This window comes from Asterias amurensis, chromosome 3 (genome assembly GCF_032118995.1).
Source record: "Asterias amurensis chromosome 3, ASM3211899v1".
Classification (NCBI taxonomy): Eukaryota; Metazoa; Echinodermata; class Asteroidea; order Forcipulatida; family Asteriidae; genus Asterias; species Asterias amurensis.
The window spans coordinates 6,964,709-6,979,251 of NC_092650.1; the positions used below are offsets into that span (position 1 = coordinate 6,964,709).

Genomic DNA, 14,543 nt, shown 5'->3' on the forward strand with positions numbered 1-14,543 from the left:
ACAGACAGTGCCCTGACTTCATGCTGATTTTAGTAATGAAAACCAAGCAGTGATTAACATTCACCACTTGAGGCACCATAGCCTCCAGGAGGCGCACCAGTAAATTAGTCAACTCTGGGAGGTACACCACATACAGTGGGCGAGGCTTTAAGTGTGTCATACATGTACAAGAACCTTCATAGAAGCCCCCTAGATGTTCATATTTTAGGCTCACCACATGGGCTGCAAAATACCAAAGCCCTTTTCACACTACAAATATGTAGCCAGGGTCCCTTGCTACAAAGTTTACGAGCGTGGATTGTTTATTCCGCTAGTGTAACATTTTGTTGTAGGTCCAGACCTCCGTCAAAATGTAGCAATGTCGGACAAAATTACAAGGGACCCTGGACACTCCAAAAATTGTTGCCCTTTCACACAATGTATAATTCGTAAAATTTTACAACCAAGCTATAATTTAGCAAGGGAGCCTTAAAGGTAATGGACACTATTGGTAATTACTCATAAAACCTTATTTGGCAACGAGTAGTAGTGGGGAGCTGTTGATATAATAGTATAAAACCCTGTGATAAATGGCTCCCTCTGAACTTAAAGGAACACGTTGCCTTGGATCGGACGAGTTGGTCTATAAAAAGCGTTTGAAACCGTTTGTTATGAAATGCGTATGGTTAGAAAGATGTTTTAGAGTATAATGATCCACACAAGTATCACTCAAAATTGCACGGTTTTCTTTTTACGTCGCGAACTATCACCGTCGGCCATTTATGGGAGTCAAAATTTTGCCCCCCATAAATGGCCGACCGTGTTATTGGACGAGGTAAAAAGAAAACCACGCAATTTCGAGGCATATTTGTGTAGATCATTGTATTCTACTTTTACATCATCTTTCTAACCATATGCATTCTATAACAAACGGTCACAAAACGCTTTTAATAGACCAACTCGATCGATCCAAGGCAACGTGTTCCTTTAATACATAGTTTTCGAGAAAGAAGTAACTTTCTACGAATTTGATCCCGAGACCTCAGATTCAGAATTTGAGGTATCGAAATCAAGCATCTGAAAGCACACAACTTTGTGTGACGAGGTGTTTTTTTCTTTCATTATTATCTAGCAACTTTGATGACCAATTGAGCTCAAGTTTTCACAAGTTTGTTATTTTATGCATATGTTGAGATACAACAAGTGAGAAGACTAGTCTTTGACAATATTACCAATAGTGTCCACTGTCTTTAAGATTCACTATCTGCAGAAGTATACCTCATGAATGAGCCACCGTGGGGTTGATCTTCCTCCGTCGTGTGGTCTTTATTCCGATTGAGACACTCTTCATATAAAGTCTCTATAGACCGTATTGAATAACCCCTTTTTGCTATAAAAAGTCGCCACCATGTAGGGCAAACTGTATGCGCATCCAAACGCCTAAATCATCGAAGCACGCAGCACGCAACATTCCCTGTTTGATTTCTACAGCACATGTATGCACACACACAGGCATGTTTATGGTGCAGACCGAGGACTTCTCTTTATTCTCCCATTGTTTGGACATAGTTTATTTTTCAACATCAATAGTAGACATGCCCACGCACACACGCACACACACGAACGAATATCTGAACGGTGACGTCATATTCAATACGGTCTATAGAAGGTCTAATGAAGTAAATAAATCATACATTGATATGCCTCACAATGTCCCTGGCCCTCCTAGCCTCTTTGAGTTGGTTTTTTTTTTTTTTTAAATCTCCTTCACTTTTTTGAGGGTCACTTTACGAGGTGCACCAGCTTATAAAGCAAACTACCTCTCAAGTGATAAATGCAGTAAACCCAAACCTCATATAGAGGTGTACCTTTTGTAATCTGTCTTGTCGTAGGCATCTATGTATAAGAAGAAGGAATGAATGGTCTCCGAGGCTTACTTCATTGGTGAGGCACACTGACTTTATGACAAAACTTCCTCAATGAGGTTAATGCAACAATGTGAGGTTGGCACAGTGCTACCCCTCACCATGACACTTCTCATATCTCATTGCTGAGGCACACTGACTTAAAGAGGCTAATGAGGCTAAAAGAAGAAGCCTCAACGAGGCTAAATATGAACTTCTCACACGGCTGCCTTAGACGCCAGTCCACTCCTCATACCACATCCCACCTAGACACAGCCGTTTCAAACTCACTTCAAAGGGGGAAAAAACCTTCAAAGCCAGGCATTGTGTTTTGTCTTTACTTTGTTCTACAAAAGCGAGGCAATTTCAGACGGCAAGTTTGCAACAAAATCTATTTACAAGGATGTGCCTCATCAATAGGCAGAGGAGTTATCCTGTCTGTCAAGAACCGCGTACCTCATCTGGGTCGCAGCTTCAGTGCGTCGTGATCGCCTCACGAAGAGGCAGTAGCCAGCGACGGCGGAGAGTACGAGGGCCATGATGGCTAAGAGAAGTGCCAGCATAATGGCTAACTGGGACTTTTTGGATGTACTAGATGAAGTCTCAGAATCTGTGAAAGGAATAATGAAAATAGCTTATTGTAATGTGGTGGGTACATGTAGCTCACTCAACATTTGAGAAAGATGTAATTTTCCATGAATTTGATTTCAAGTTTAGTATAAAACATTGTGAGACTCATTTCGAGAAAGAAGTGATTTTCCACGAATTTGATCTCGAGACTTCAGATTTAGAATTTAAGGTCTCGAAATCAAGCATCTGAAAGCACACAACTTTGTGATATGGGTCTTCCTCACCTCCTGTTGAGCAAACTATCCCGGCAGTCTTCTTCTCATCACAGACATGCTTACTGGCATCGTACCACTCAATGGTAGCACAGTCCTGCACCAGCAACTCTGTTCCGACACAGGAAAAGGCCCACATGCTGATGTCACCGGTGCCACTCCCGTAGTACCCGGTCTCTTGGACGACTTGTCCCTCTTTGTACCCAAGCTGACGGCAAGCCACCTGGGCCTCGTTTTGGGTAAGCCCCGCCCCGCAGACTGACCCCCAAATGCTGTGGTGGTACACCTCCACTCTACCATTGGAAACCTTGGAGCCATTGTTGAGCCGGATGACTATGTCCAGCTCTGTAAAGAAATCAACATTAATTGTTCATATAAGTATTTAGTTTTGTCATAGTATGAATCAAAAACGACTTATCTATTATAATGACCCCTTGACGCCAGTGACGATTTTCCCCTAATTGGGTTTGAACACAGTTCTCCAGCTTGGGCAAACTGAGGGCGCTATTTTCCACATCAAATAGCCGCCACTAACGTCACGATTCCTTTGTCGTGCGGGTTTAGTGCGGGTTGTTTGGGGCGTTCTGGAGAAAAACCATTTTTACCATGTTTTAACGTGAGGTAAGAGACTCGTTATATTTTTTTTTAATGTTTCCTATGGAGTGCAGCTACTAGAAAACTGTAATATCTATATATTTGAGATCATCCTTTATTGGCTGTTTAATGTGGGCAGTAGCATACATGGATAGTCTACTTCTTAAGATCAAACCACACCTGATACTGCCCTCATGCTTCAATGCATGATTATTCATCTAGGTCAGTTATGTAACTCAATCATTGCGGTTGAACATGGCAACAATCATTACAAGTACACAGACCATAAAAGGTTATTTAAAAAAAAACATTTTAGGACACCTTTGGTTATTGTCAAAGACCAGTAATCTCACTTGGTGTATCTCAAATTATGCATAAAATAGCAAACCTGTGAAAATTTGAGCTTAATTGGTCATCGATGTTGCAAGAAAATAATGAAAGAAATAAACACCCTTGATGAACAAATATGTGTGCTTTCTAAAGCATAATTAAATGCTTCTTGTTTCAGTGAGAAACTTCTTGGTTACTTCATAAGTGTCAGAGGGAGCCGTATCTCACAATGATATTTACTATCAACAGCTCTCCATTGCTCGTTAAGTTTTTCTGCTAACAATTGTTTTGAATAATTACCAATAGTGTCCAGTGCCATTAAACAAAAAACATGCTTTCTGACACTTTCGGTCAATGTAACATAAACTGCAACTGTACCTACCACTATCAATCATTGACCCATAGCAGACAACGGCTGCCGTCTCCTCTGGTTTACAGTTATGCCAGTCATGTCGATACCACTCCAGAGGGACACAGTTAGCGACGCTCTCCTCTGTACCGGTGCGACACGGGAGTTTGTCCAACAGAATCGGTTTCCTCCCATCGCTGAACCGTCCATCTGAGGGAATGTACCTAGCGGCGTAGAAACCTAGCTGCTTGCAGACGACGTTGGCGGCATGCATGTCAAACCCAGTCACGCAGATGGTTCCCCACAGTCCGTCGTGGTACACCTCCACCTGGCCCTCTTTGTGGCTGGGGCTGCCCGTTAGTCGGACGTCTACTGACACAACTGAAATTGTTCACAGAATTCCTTATAAACTCTTGTAACGGTTGTGGTGTTCACTGACTACCAGTAATAAAGTGCATTTCACAATAGTGTCTCAATGCCTTTTACATCAGCAAAAATGCTTTACACCAGCAAAAATGCTTGCCAAAACTTAGCTACAACTTGAATCTACCAGTTCAAATTTAGCGAGACTAGAATTAACCAGATGCAGTATGAGCCGTAGTTTCCCTGTTGTTTTGACTTTCAAAGTAGTACTCAAGTAGTTCTGCAGCCGATTTCACAAAACTTTACGCAACTGCGTAAGTCTACTTGCGCAACGTTTATGGCCTAAGTTGCGCCATAAACGTTGCGCAAGTGGACTTACGCAGTTGCATAAAGTTTCGTGAAATTGGCTGCTGATTTACTTGAGTAATACTGAAGTAGTTCTGAAGTAGTACTCAGGTACTACTCAAATAGAACTTGAGTAACACTCAAGTAGTTCTTTACGTAGTAATCAACAAGTACTCAGGTACCAGTACGAGGTACAAGTACCAGGTAAAAGCCCTACAACACTGTTATTCAACATACGTACATGTCTATGAAAGAGTAACATTTCCCTGGGTATTCCTTTCTCAAAATTGTCAGTGATTGAGCGTTTTGTATCGTACCCCACCTGTTATTGGTTTAGACTCCACGTCGCATCTGAGGCCTGCAGTGTCATGTGATGTGCAGACACTGTGTGCCGGGTACCACTCGGTCAGCTGGCAGTCCTCCAACTGTTTTACATCCTCTGTGCATTGGACACCGCTTAGGATTATAAAATCACCATCACCATAGAAACCCGGTTCTTTAACCTGCACAGAAACAAAATAACTTCTTGACATTAAGTTTCCATAAAAATCTTGTTTTGCAGAACTGAGTTACAAGCCAAATGCTTTTCATAAAAGGAAAGGCCTAGTGCTTTCGACTAGCCTACATGTAGTTCCTTGCATTGTCAGGGTTTTCTTTTGTTACTCTGCGGTTTGGCGGGTCGTTCGAACTCCTTCTCTTCCTTCCTCCGTGCATAGACCTACCTCAAGGGCTTTCCTGAATCCCAGCTGGCCACAAACCACATCTGCCTCGAGTATGGAAAAGGTCTTGCCGCAAACTGCTCCCCATTCTCCGTTGTGATAAGCCTCAACCATACCCATACCAAGTGATTCCTGCCCACCCTGCACAAGTCTCACTGTGACTGTAGGATCTATACATAACCAACGAAAGAAGAAAACATTCTTAAAAGGCCCTATCCCATGTGGTTCAAATGATGTTGTTGGTGTGTTAAAGACACTGGACACTATTGGTAATTGTCAAAGACCAGTCATCTCACTTGTGGTATCTCAACATATGCATAAAATAAAGATCATGTTAAAATTTGCGCTCAATCGATCACGTGACCAATTCTTATGTGTTGTAAAAGAAACGTTTTAGATTTTTGTCATGGTTCCTGACCATTAAAAGTAAAAGTTAAACTTTTTTTCGTTAATGATTGGGGCCGAAAATCTTTAATATTGAGAAGTCAATCAATCCACTTATCGAGGTAACTCTACTGCACTGCAGCGGAGTGAGTCCTTAATCGGCTAATAGCTACCTAAACGAAGACAGATACATGTACATGTATGATACTGTATGACATCGGCCTAATGGGCCATTTGTTTTTACCGTGCAAGGGGGCTCTCAATCTTTTCCGGGGGTATATTCATTCATACCCAAAACAGTTATTAATCACTGGAAAACATTACAACCCCAGACATCTAATCTGTCACGGACAATAAGACTTTTAAAGAAGCTGTTTTAATCCACATTTAGAGCAGGGCAACTACGGGGCAACAAACATAATAGAACGTCTATTAAAACTGTGCAGGACTAATCGCATTTACCTCCGGAAAAGAGAAAACTACTAATGGGAGCGCCCTCATGTTGTCAAAATTTTTGCGCATTGGTTAACAAAATGGAACGTCAAAGGGAAGAGGCAATTTAAAACCCACCTTCAGGAACTCCACATATCACTCCGGCATCCTCTCTATGATGACAGCTCGTCTGTGGGTACCAACCCGGTTGATCACAATCCGATATCGACGTCTCTGTCCCTTCGCAGGCCACATCAGACAGCAGAATGGGCCCCTTACCCCTGCCGTAGGGGCCTCCGATGGAGACAGCCGGGCCGAGACCGAGCTGGCGACAGACAACCTGGGCGTCGTTCAGGTTCCACCCGTCGTCGCACACTGTTCCCCATTCACCGTTGTAGTAGACTTCAACCCGACCATTGTACTGTGATGTGCCATCCATTAATCGAACCATGGATGCCTCTACATGTAAAGACAACAAAGAAGAAAGTTTTCCCAATATTCCTCAGCACGCTACTCTTGGGGCATGATAATCTTCTTCTTTTCTTTTTTTTCTTTTTTTTTTAATATCCCGGGGGATAATGGTTTATTCACAACATTTCACAAAAAGTACATCAAATCGTCAAAACAAACATACGGTATACTATTTAGTGAAAGCAAGACACAGCGTATTTAAAGAGAGATAACCCTTAGAGCATTAATCTTGGAAAAGAACAGAATTGTGATCCCATTTATGATAGAAACTGGCCAACTTATTGTTACAGGTGGAAATAAATTTTTTCATGGCATAATAATTTTTGAGTTCTGTTTTGAATACTAAGAAGGATGGTTTGTTCTTGGACATTTTCATTTTGTAGATATGAAAACGGCAAATTAATAAAATAAGGTTAGCAGCTTTACACTTAAAGTCTGTTTTGCCAAATAAAAATGTTTCATGGTCAAGGATGATGTTACGCTAATGTTATGATAATCTTCTTAATCTTCAGATTGTTTGGCCCTCAGAAATATTGCTAGTAATAAGGCCTGAATAGTCTATTAGAGCTTACACCTGGTGATGTTGTACAGCCCTTCTACTCGATAAAATTACAATGTTCCTACTTTTTGTCCAGCAACCAAACATCATGTCTGCTGGTACGGCATAAAAAGCTTTGACTTATGGTAAATAATGAAAGCGGCTTCTTTTACTATATTGCTCCAGTCTGCACTAAGTGATGCTTATGGCGCTCAAACATTTGGTTACTAATCCTGCAAGGTATGGGGAGCTACATTTAAAAGTAAGGGACATTTTTCCTTAACATACGCCAATGGCTTACAAGGTGCCGTGACGTAATATGAATCCAATTAAAGCCATACACTTTCGGTACAGAAAAACAAAAAAAAGTTCACAGATTTACAAATAATTTACAGGGTTTACAGAAGGTAATGGTGAAAGACTTCTCTTGAAATATTGTTCCATGAAATGCTTTACTTTTTGAGAAAACATTAAAAAAATATATAAATTCTTGATAGCGAGAATTACAGATTTATTTTAAACACATATCATGACACGGCGAAACGTGCGGAAACAAGAGTGGGTGGGTTTTCCCGTTATTTTCTCCCAACTCCGATGACCGATTGAGCCTAATTTTTCACAGGTTTGTTATTTTATATATAACTTGTGACACACGAAGTGTGGGACTTGGACAATACTGTTTACCGAAAGTGTGTAATGGCTTTAAACCAGGAACACCAAAGGTTCTTTGCCTATTTTAATGGCTTTACAACCAGAATTAATGAGTATAAATAACGGATTAGTCTTAAATGACAAGAAGGCTGAAGCCACATAAGACTTTATTTAAAGGAACACGTTGCCTTGGATCGGACGAGTTGGTCTATAAAAAGCGTTTGTAACCGTTTTTTATAAAATGCATGGTTGGAAAGATGTTTTAAAAGTAGAATACAATGATCCACATAAGTTTGCCTCGAAATTGCGTGGTTTTCTTTTTACTGCACGAACTAACACGGTCGGCCATTTATGGGAGTCAAAAATTTGCCTCCCATAAATGGCCGACCGTGTTAGTCGACGAGGTAAAAGGAAAACCGTGCAATTTCGAGGCATGTTTGTGTGGATCACTGTATTCTACTTTTACAACATCTTTCTACCCATGCATTTTATAAAAAACAGTTACAAACGTTTTTCAAAGACCAACTCGACCGATCCAAGGCAACGTGTTCCTTTAAAGGCCATGTCACACATGGCAAGTAGTAAGAAAACCCTTCAAGACAATCTCCTAGAAGAAACACAACATTCAAGCTTTCTCTGCACATAATTGTCTCTGGGACAGTGAGATCATGTCAGTTGTGCTGTCGAAGTGTTCCTTTTGCATACATGTACTTAGTACAGTTGGTTGCCTCCAAGTTGTCTGGACAAGAAATTGCCTTTTGTGACACCACCTAAAAAGGTTTGGGTTAACTTGCACAGTTTAAGGATAATGATGGTAAACATGCATGTAAAAAAGCTTCCCTTAAAATATTACTTCCTGACCTGCCATAGTTTTTTGAGAAATCAGTAAAACAATTTTTTGAAAAATAATTTTCCTCTCAATGAGACGAATTCTTTTTTTAGCATGTACATGTACAACAGATTTACTTGACTCTCCTCAAAACATTGCTCTGTGATTTTCCCTTTTTTTTTCTTTCAAAAAACTGACAACTAATGAAGGTGAAACTTCTACAGGTAAAATATATAACATACATGTATGCCTACATCTGCATTCATGGTGAGTATGGATTCATGTCATGGTCAATAACCTGATCTACAAAAGATATCAAAACCCTTTAAGACTCACCTGACTGCATCATCTTACAGATGACGCCGACATCGTAATAATGGTCACAGTTGTGTTTGTACCAGCCTTGGTGACTGCAGTTACCGAGAAAATCCTCACTGCCATCGCAGTCAACATACGACAGCATAATAGTTCCGTTGCCTACTCCGAATGGGTCATAGTGGTCCCTAACCCCAACAACATCGGAATAGCCGAGCTGATGACAGACGACTTGACCATCTGTGTGTGACCAGCTGTTCTGACCACAAACTGTTCCCCACTCACCATTGTAGTAGATTTCTACCCGGCCAGAGTAAGCTGTTGTCCCGTTGACCAGACGGATAGACATTGGGTCTGGTAGAATTGAATATGAAATTAATAATAAAAAACACGTCAATCGCATTATGAACCACAGTTTCCTCAATGCGCCTACCGGTAACTTGAACTAATGCAACAATAAGGCTAAATTAATTGAACCATTGAACGTGCTCAAAGATCCAAGTGATGTCACCGGGCATTTCGGAGCGCAGTAGTCAGGGTCTCAGATGTCCAGCGTGCCAAGCTCTCCTGGATGACTTAGCATGCTGTTGTTGCAAGCAAGAATCTCCAGTACTCTGCTATAGGCCTACATGTACCTCCCTTACGTCCCAAATAAATCTTCGAGACTTCTTTTGTTATCGTAAGAGTGCTTTTTCAACATGCAACCTAAAACCCCCTTCTGGCTTTCAGAAGAACCTTCTTTGTAATTCCCGCTCCACAGATACTTTATTATGTGATTACTTTTCTCGCAATACTGTCGTAGACACTCCACTCGTTCACCACACGATTTACTTGTTGACACTGCCATGACAGCTATGGTACGAGCTAGAGCAAAACAGTCGGTCGACTCAGCACGGCACTAAAATCGACTACTTTCGCTTGCTGTGCGTAGGCATACATGTGGCATGACATAGCATGACGTAATACTACTATTTGGTAATCCGGATCTTTGAGCACCCCAGATATCCGAGTCCACCACATGGGGACTGCACAATCAGTTACAATCAAGGTCGAGGCCTACTCTATCTACTAATGGGGGTAATATATTAAATCTTTTGAGTAAGGTAATGAAATCCCAAGGAATCTCAAAAGTCATCAAAAGCGTAATGAACGATTTCCATTGTACAGCAGAGCAAAAAGCTCAAAAATCAGGATTTGCTACTCAGTTTTATTAGCATTCAGTGTGCACAATACTAGGTTCAGTCTAAATTTCTTGCTATAAGAAATTGCTGGACGAAGTTGTTCCCTGAAAACGTAGCGTGGGTAACCGTGGAATCACTCTTTAAAGGCAGTGGACACTATTGGTAATTACTCAAAATAACTATTAGCATAAAACCTTTCTTGGTGACGAGTAATGTGGAGATACAGATGGTATAAAACATTGTGAGAAACGGCTCCCTCTGAAGTGCTATAGTTTCCGAGAAAGAAGTAATTTTCCACGAATTTAGAGCTTGAGGTCTCGAAATCAACCATCTAAACGTACACAACTTCGTGTGACAAGGGTGTTTTTTTCTTTCATTATTATCTCGCAAGTTCGATGACCGATTGAGCTCAAATTTTCACAGGTTTGTTATTTTATGCATATGTTGAGATACACCAATTGTGAAGGCTAGTCTTTGACAAATACCAACAGTGTTCACTGCCTTTAATCCAGTCGTGACTTACCTGGGAGGTTAGGTCCACCATCTTGATGACATGCAACGGCCGCCCTGTAGGTTTCAGGACAAAGGTCGTGTGTACCGTTCCCTTGGCGACTACAATTCAACAACGACGCCTCGTCTCCTACGCATGACACCATGTCATTCCAAACAGGGTGTGAGGGCGCTTTGTCTTTGTAGTTTGCGTACGGCGAAACCAGGGAGCCGCAGCCAAGCTGACGGCATACGACCTGCCCCTCCGGCTCGTCCCAGTTGGTGCGGCATACCGAGAACCATGTGTCCTGGATGTTGATCTGGACCTGGCCACTGCAGCGGGTAGCTCCGCCTATCAATCTGATTGTGGCATCTGGTACAAATAATATAAAAAGTTGTTGATGAGATTGGAGACCTTCCGAGCTTCCAGACCAGGGCTCAATTTCACAAAGCACTAAAAATCCATCGTACATTCGTAAGACAAATTAATTGTCAGTATCACCGTAGTGATTTACATTGCGAGGTCACACTTCACGTAGAAAATTGCTACTAGCAACTACGATTGATTTCCAGTTTAAAAGATCAATCTTAGCTCTTTGTGAAATCGGCCCACGGGCCCAATTCAAAGTAATTGTAAATATTCAGATAAAAAAATCTGCTATACGTCAAAGATGTGCTATGGTTTGTTTGTTTGTTTGTTTGTTTGTTTGTTTGTTTGTTTGTTTGTTTGTTTGTTTGTTTGTTTGTTTGTTTGTTTGTTTGTTTGTTTTGTTTTTTGTTTGAATGATCTTCCCATTAAGGGAACTCGGCAAACTCCCACAAAGGGATATAAACACCAAGCTGGCAACAGCCAATCTCTCTCATACAAACATTGGTTTAACGTCTTTGATTATGAGTTTCACAAATCAAGAAATTGTGATTCAGTAAACTAGACGACAATATATTTACTCTAGTCATCCACTCACCCTGTCCCTCTTTGCCTGCCTGTGATTGTTGAATCAAAAGAGCAAATAACAGCACCCCTAAAAAGACGACCGCTTCCATTTCTGTAGACCTTCACTCAGGAATGTCTGCACTGACAAACAGTGGTATGGGTAGAACATTTTGTATAGTAAAATTAATCAACCAGTCAGCTCATCTTGAAATCTAGGAAACCACTTACAACCTTACAAACACTTTTTAACTCATAACCCCCAAAAGAAGTATAATTTTATAGGCCTACTGTAGGCCACATTAAATTATAGGCCTACAGTAAATTTTAATGTAAATTTTACTATAAATTTTACCAGGCCTATAAATTCTTACTTTAAAATTTTTACTGTATTAAAGTTTAAAGGCAGTGGACACTTCATGTTTTGGTAATTGTCAAAGACTAGACTTCACAGTTGGTGTGTACTCAACATTTGCATAAAATAACTAACCTGTGAAAATTTGAGCTCAATCGGTCATCAAAGTTGCGAGATAATAATGAAAGAAGAAAACACCCTTGTCACACGAACTTGTGTGCGTTTAGATGGTTGATTTCGAGACCTCAAGTTCTAAATCCGAGGTCTCGAAATCAAATTTGTGGAAAATTACTTCCTTCTCGAAAACTATGTCACTTCAGAGGGAGCTGTTTCACACAAGGTTTTATACCATCAACCTCTCCCCATTACACGTCACCAAGAAAGGTTTTATGCTAATAATTATTTTGAGTAATTACCAATAGTGTCCACTGCCTTTAAATACTGATACAGCGCACTGCCCATGGTAGGATGCCTTGCGGTGATGGCATTTGCCTGTACTTTCTGGAATATCTAAGTACATGTATTTGAGTTGCGATGTCCTCTCGACCAATCAGAATGGATCAACTGTCCAGAGTATCTGTGAAAATTTGTTCCTACTCCTGATCTTTGTGTTTGTCTTTTCATAAAACGCAGTGTCACTTTGGAATAGCTGACAACAAAGACGGTAACAACAAAATACAATATTGAGCATCAGTAATAGTCTAATGAAAGACAACAAAATCTATACTGTGTCTCTGTCTCTTTCTGGTTAACGGAATCCTGAGCATTAGCTCTAACATGTCTAATATACGAAATCAAGCATCTTCGTGGAACAAGGATATTATCCTTCATATTATCTCACAACGCTGACGACCAATTGAGTTCAAACTTTCACAGGTTTGTTATTTTATGCATTTTATGTTGAGATACACCAAGTGAGAAGACTGGTCTTTGACAACTACCAAAGGTGTCCGAGTGTCTTTAAAGAACACTTGTGATTGTGTTAAATACAAATAAAAAAAATTTTACCCGGCAAAACAAAAAGAGTACTGCTAGCTGGTTTCTGTTTTACAGTTCATTTTGTTCAAACAACTGACACTACTCCACTGACAACGCACAAAGACATTGACACATAACATTCAATCATCATGACTTAATAAAAACAAAAACACTGAACAAGGACGGACAATTAATGACACTAAATCATGCATTAGTAGCAACACAATTAGCACAATTAGGACAGCAAAGACAAGCTGACAAATAACATTCAATTATGACTTAGTAACAAACAACAACAAAGACACACAATGATTTACATTAAATCATGCGTAAGTAACAACACAATTAAGAAAACAACGACAAGCTTACATGACATTCAATAATGAGTTACAAATTACAAAACAAAACAAAGACATTCAATTGGGCCTATATTGACATTGAGTTAGCCTACCTTTACTGTCAGGTCAGCAAAAAAAGAAACAAATAACATTTGTTAAAAACAATATTACTTACTTGGCAACAAAGACAGTGGCAAATGACTTAATTTAGTTATGTTAACAAAACAATCAACTGCCAACAAACGGCAAGCCACCGACCATAATGTCAATGAAAATATTAATGAGTTTATGACACTCATTCATTAAATGTCAATCATGACTTTTAATAATTATTTCCATAATCAATCAATCACAATGTCAATCAATGGTATTCAGTTACAAAATTAAGCTGGACACAGTTACAAATCACATTAATTAAAGCAATTCAACTTTACTCTCTTTTTTGTCAGTTAGTATCATTGTTTAGACAATGTGTGTGCTTTTTGGTGATGTTTTATTAAATTAAAACACAAAAAAACTTACCCGACACCCGACCACATGTGCAAAGGCCAGTGCAGTGCAGTGACTGCAGTCAGTCAGTGAGAGCTTCGTTCTAGTATTTTATCGTCGACGGTTCGGGGTCGTATAAACTCCTTAAAAATGTTCTTGAAATAATATCTCCGATGGAAACATTCAACACTTCGTGAGAGCATAGAGCAAGACCGGAGGGATAGAGGCAATCTAACATTGATCAACAAAAAAACTGTGCCCTTATAAAAAATATGAAAAGGAATTAAAGTACCAAAAACAGAGCCTGTGTTTATGGACACAACACAATTACTAAACACAAACTCAACACACACTCAGTTTGATGACGCCCTCTACCGCTTCAATTATTACAAAAACAAAGTACAAAGAAACATTATTAGAGGGCGCTGTTTTAACCAACAAATGTTGCAACTAGTTGGGGCGTGGCAGCATTGGTACGGGGGGGGTAAAAAAAAAGGTATAGGCATATACCTTTGGAAAATACTCAACAAATTAGTAACCATAACAAAAACCGACTTAATTGGCTCAAGCTGTTGATAATGTATACACTTTTGATAAGAAGTTATTATCAAAGGAATAATGGTTTTAGAGGGATTCAAACAACATTAATTCAATCCGACTCTAGAAGAAACGACGGATTATTACTCAAAGCAAAATTAACTTAAAAACTGCTTGATAACGAGCATTGGAGAGCTGTC

At 40.0% G+C, this 14,543-nt stretch overlaps 1 protein-coding gene across 2 annotated transcripts; it reads right to left on the reverse strand.

Annotated features, from left to right (window-relative positions):
* Positions 1 to 898: 898 nt before the first annotated feature.
* On the reverse strand, positions 899 to 14,129 carry LOC139935327 (scavenger receptor cysteine-rich domain-containing protein DMBT1-like). 2 transcript variants are annotated; one of them, XM_071929858.1, is made up of 10 exons: positions 13,840 to 14,129; positions 11,681 to 11,785; positions 10,750 to 11,088; positions 9,067 to 9,399; positions 6,380 to 6,700; positions 5,429 to 5,595; positions 5,029 to 5,209; positions 4,032 to 4,379; positions 2,738 to 3,070; positions 899 to 2,493 (listed from the first exon to the last, which is right to left on the reverse strand). In XM_071929858.1, exons 2-10 carry the CDS (start codon positions 11,757 to 11,759, stop codon positions 2,297 to 2,299), a joined length of 2,298 nt encoding a protein of 765 aa, XP_071785959.1. In that variant the 5' UTR covers positions 11,760 to 11,785; positions 13,840 to 14,129; the 3' UTR covers positions 899 to 2,296. The 2 variants fall into 2 exon arrangements, with proteins under 2 accessions (XP_071785959.1, XP_071785961.1); XM_071929860.1 differs by having other exon boundaries at positions 11,681 to 11,790.
* Between the last annotated feature and the right edge of the window lie 414 nt (positions 14,130 to 14,543).

Coding starts and splice junctions, on each gene's coding strand:
- LOC139935327 (XM_071929858.1), bottom strand. CDS start 11,759: ATGGAAGCGGTCGTCTTTTTAGGGGTGCTGTTATTTGCTCTTTTGATT. Junction 6,701..9,066: donor CTGTAAGATGATGCAGTCAG/GTGAGTCTTAAA, acceptor CTTTACATGTAG/AGGCATCCATGGTTCGATTA. Junction 3,071..4,031: donor TGGGTCAATGATTGATAGTG/GTAGGTACAGTT, acceptor ATTTCTTTACAG/AGCTGGACATAGTCATCCGG.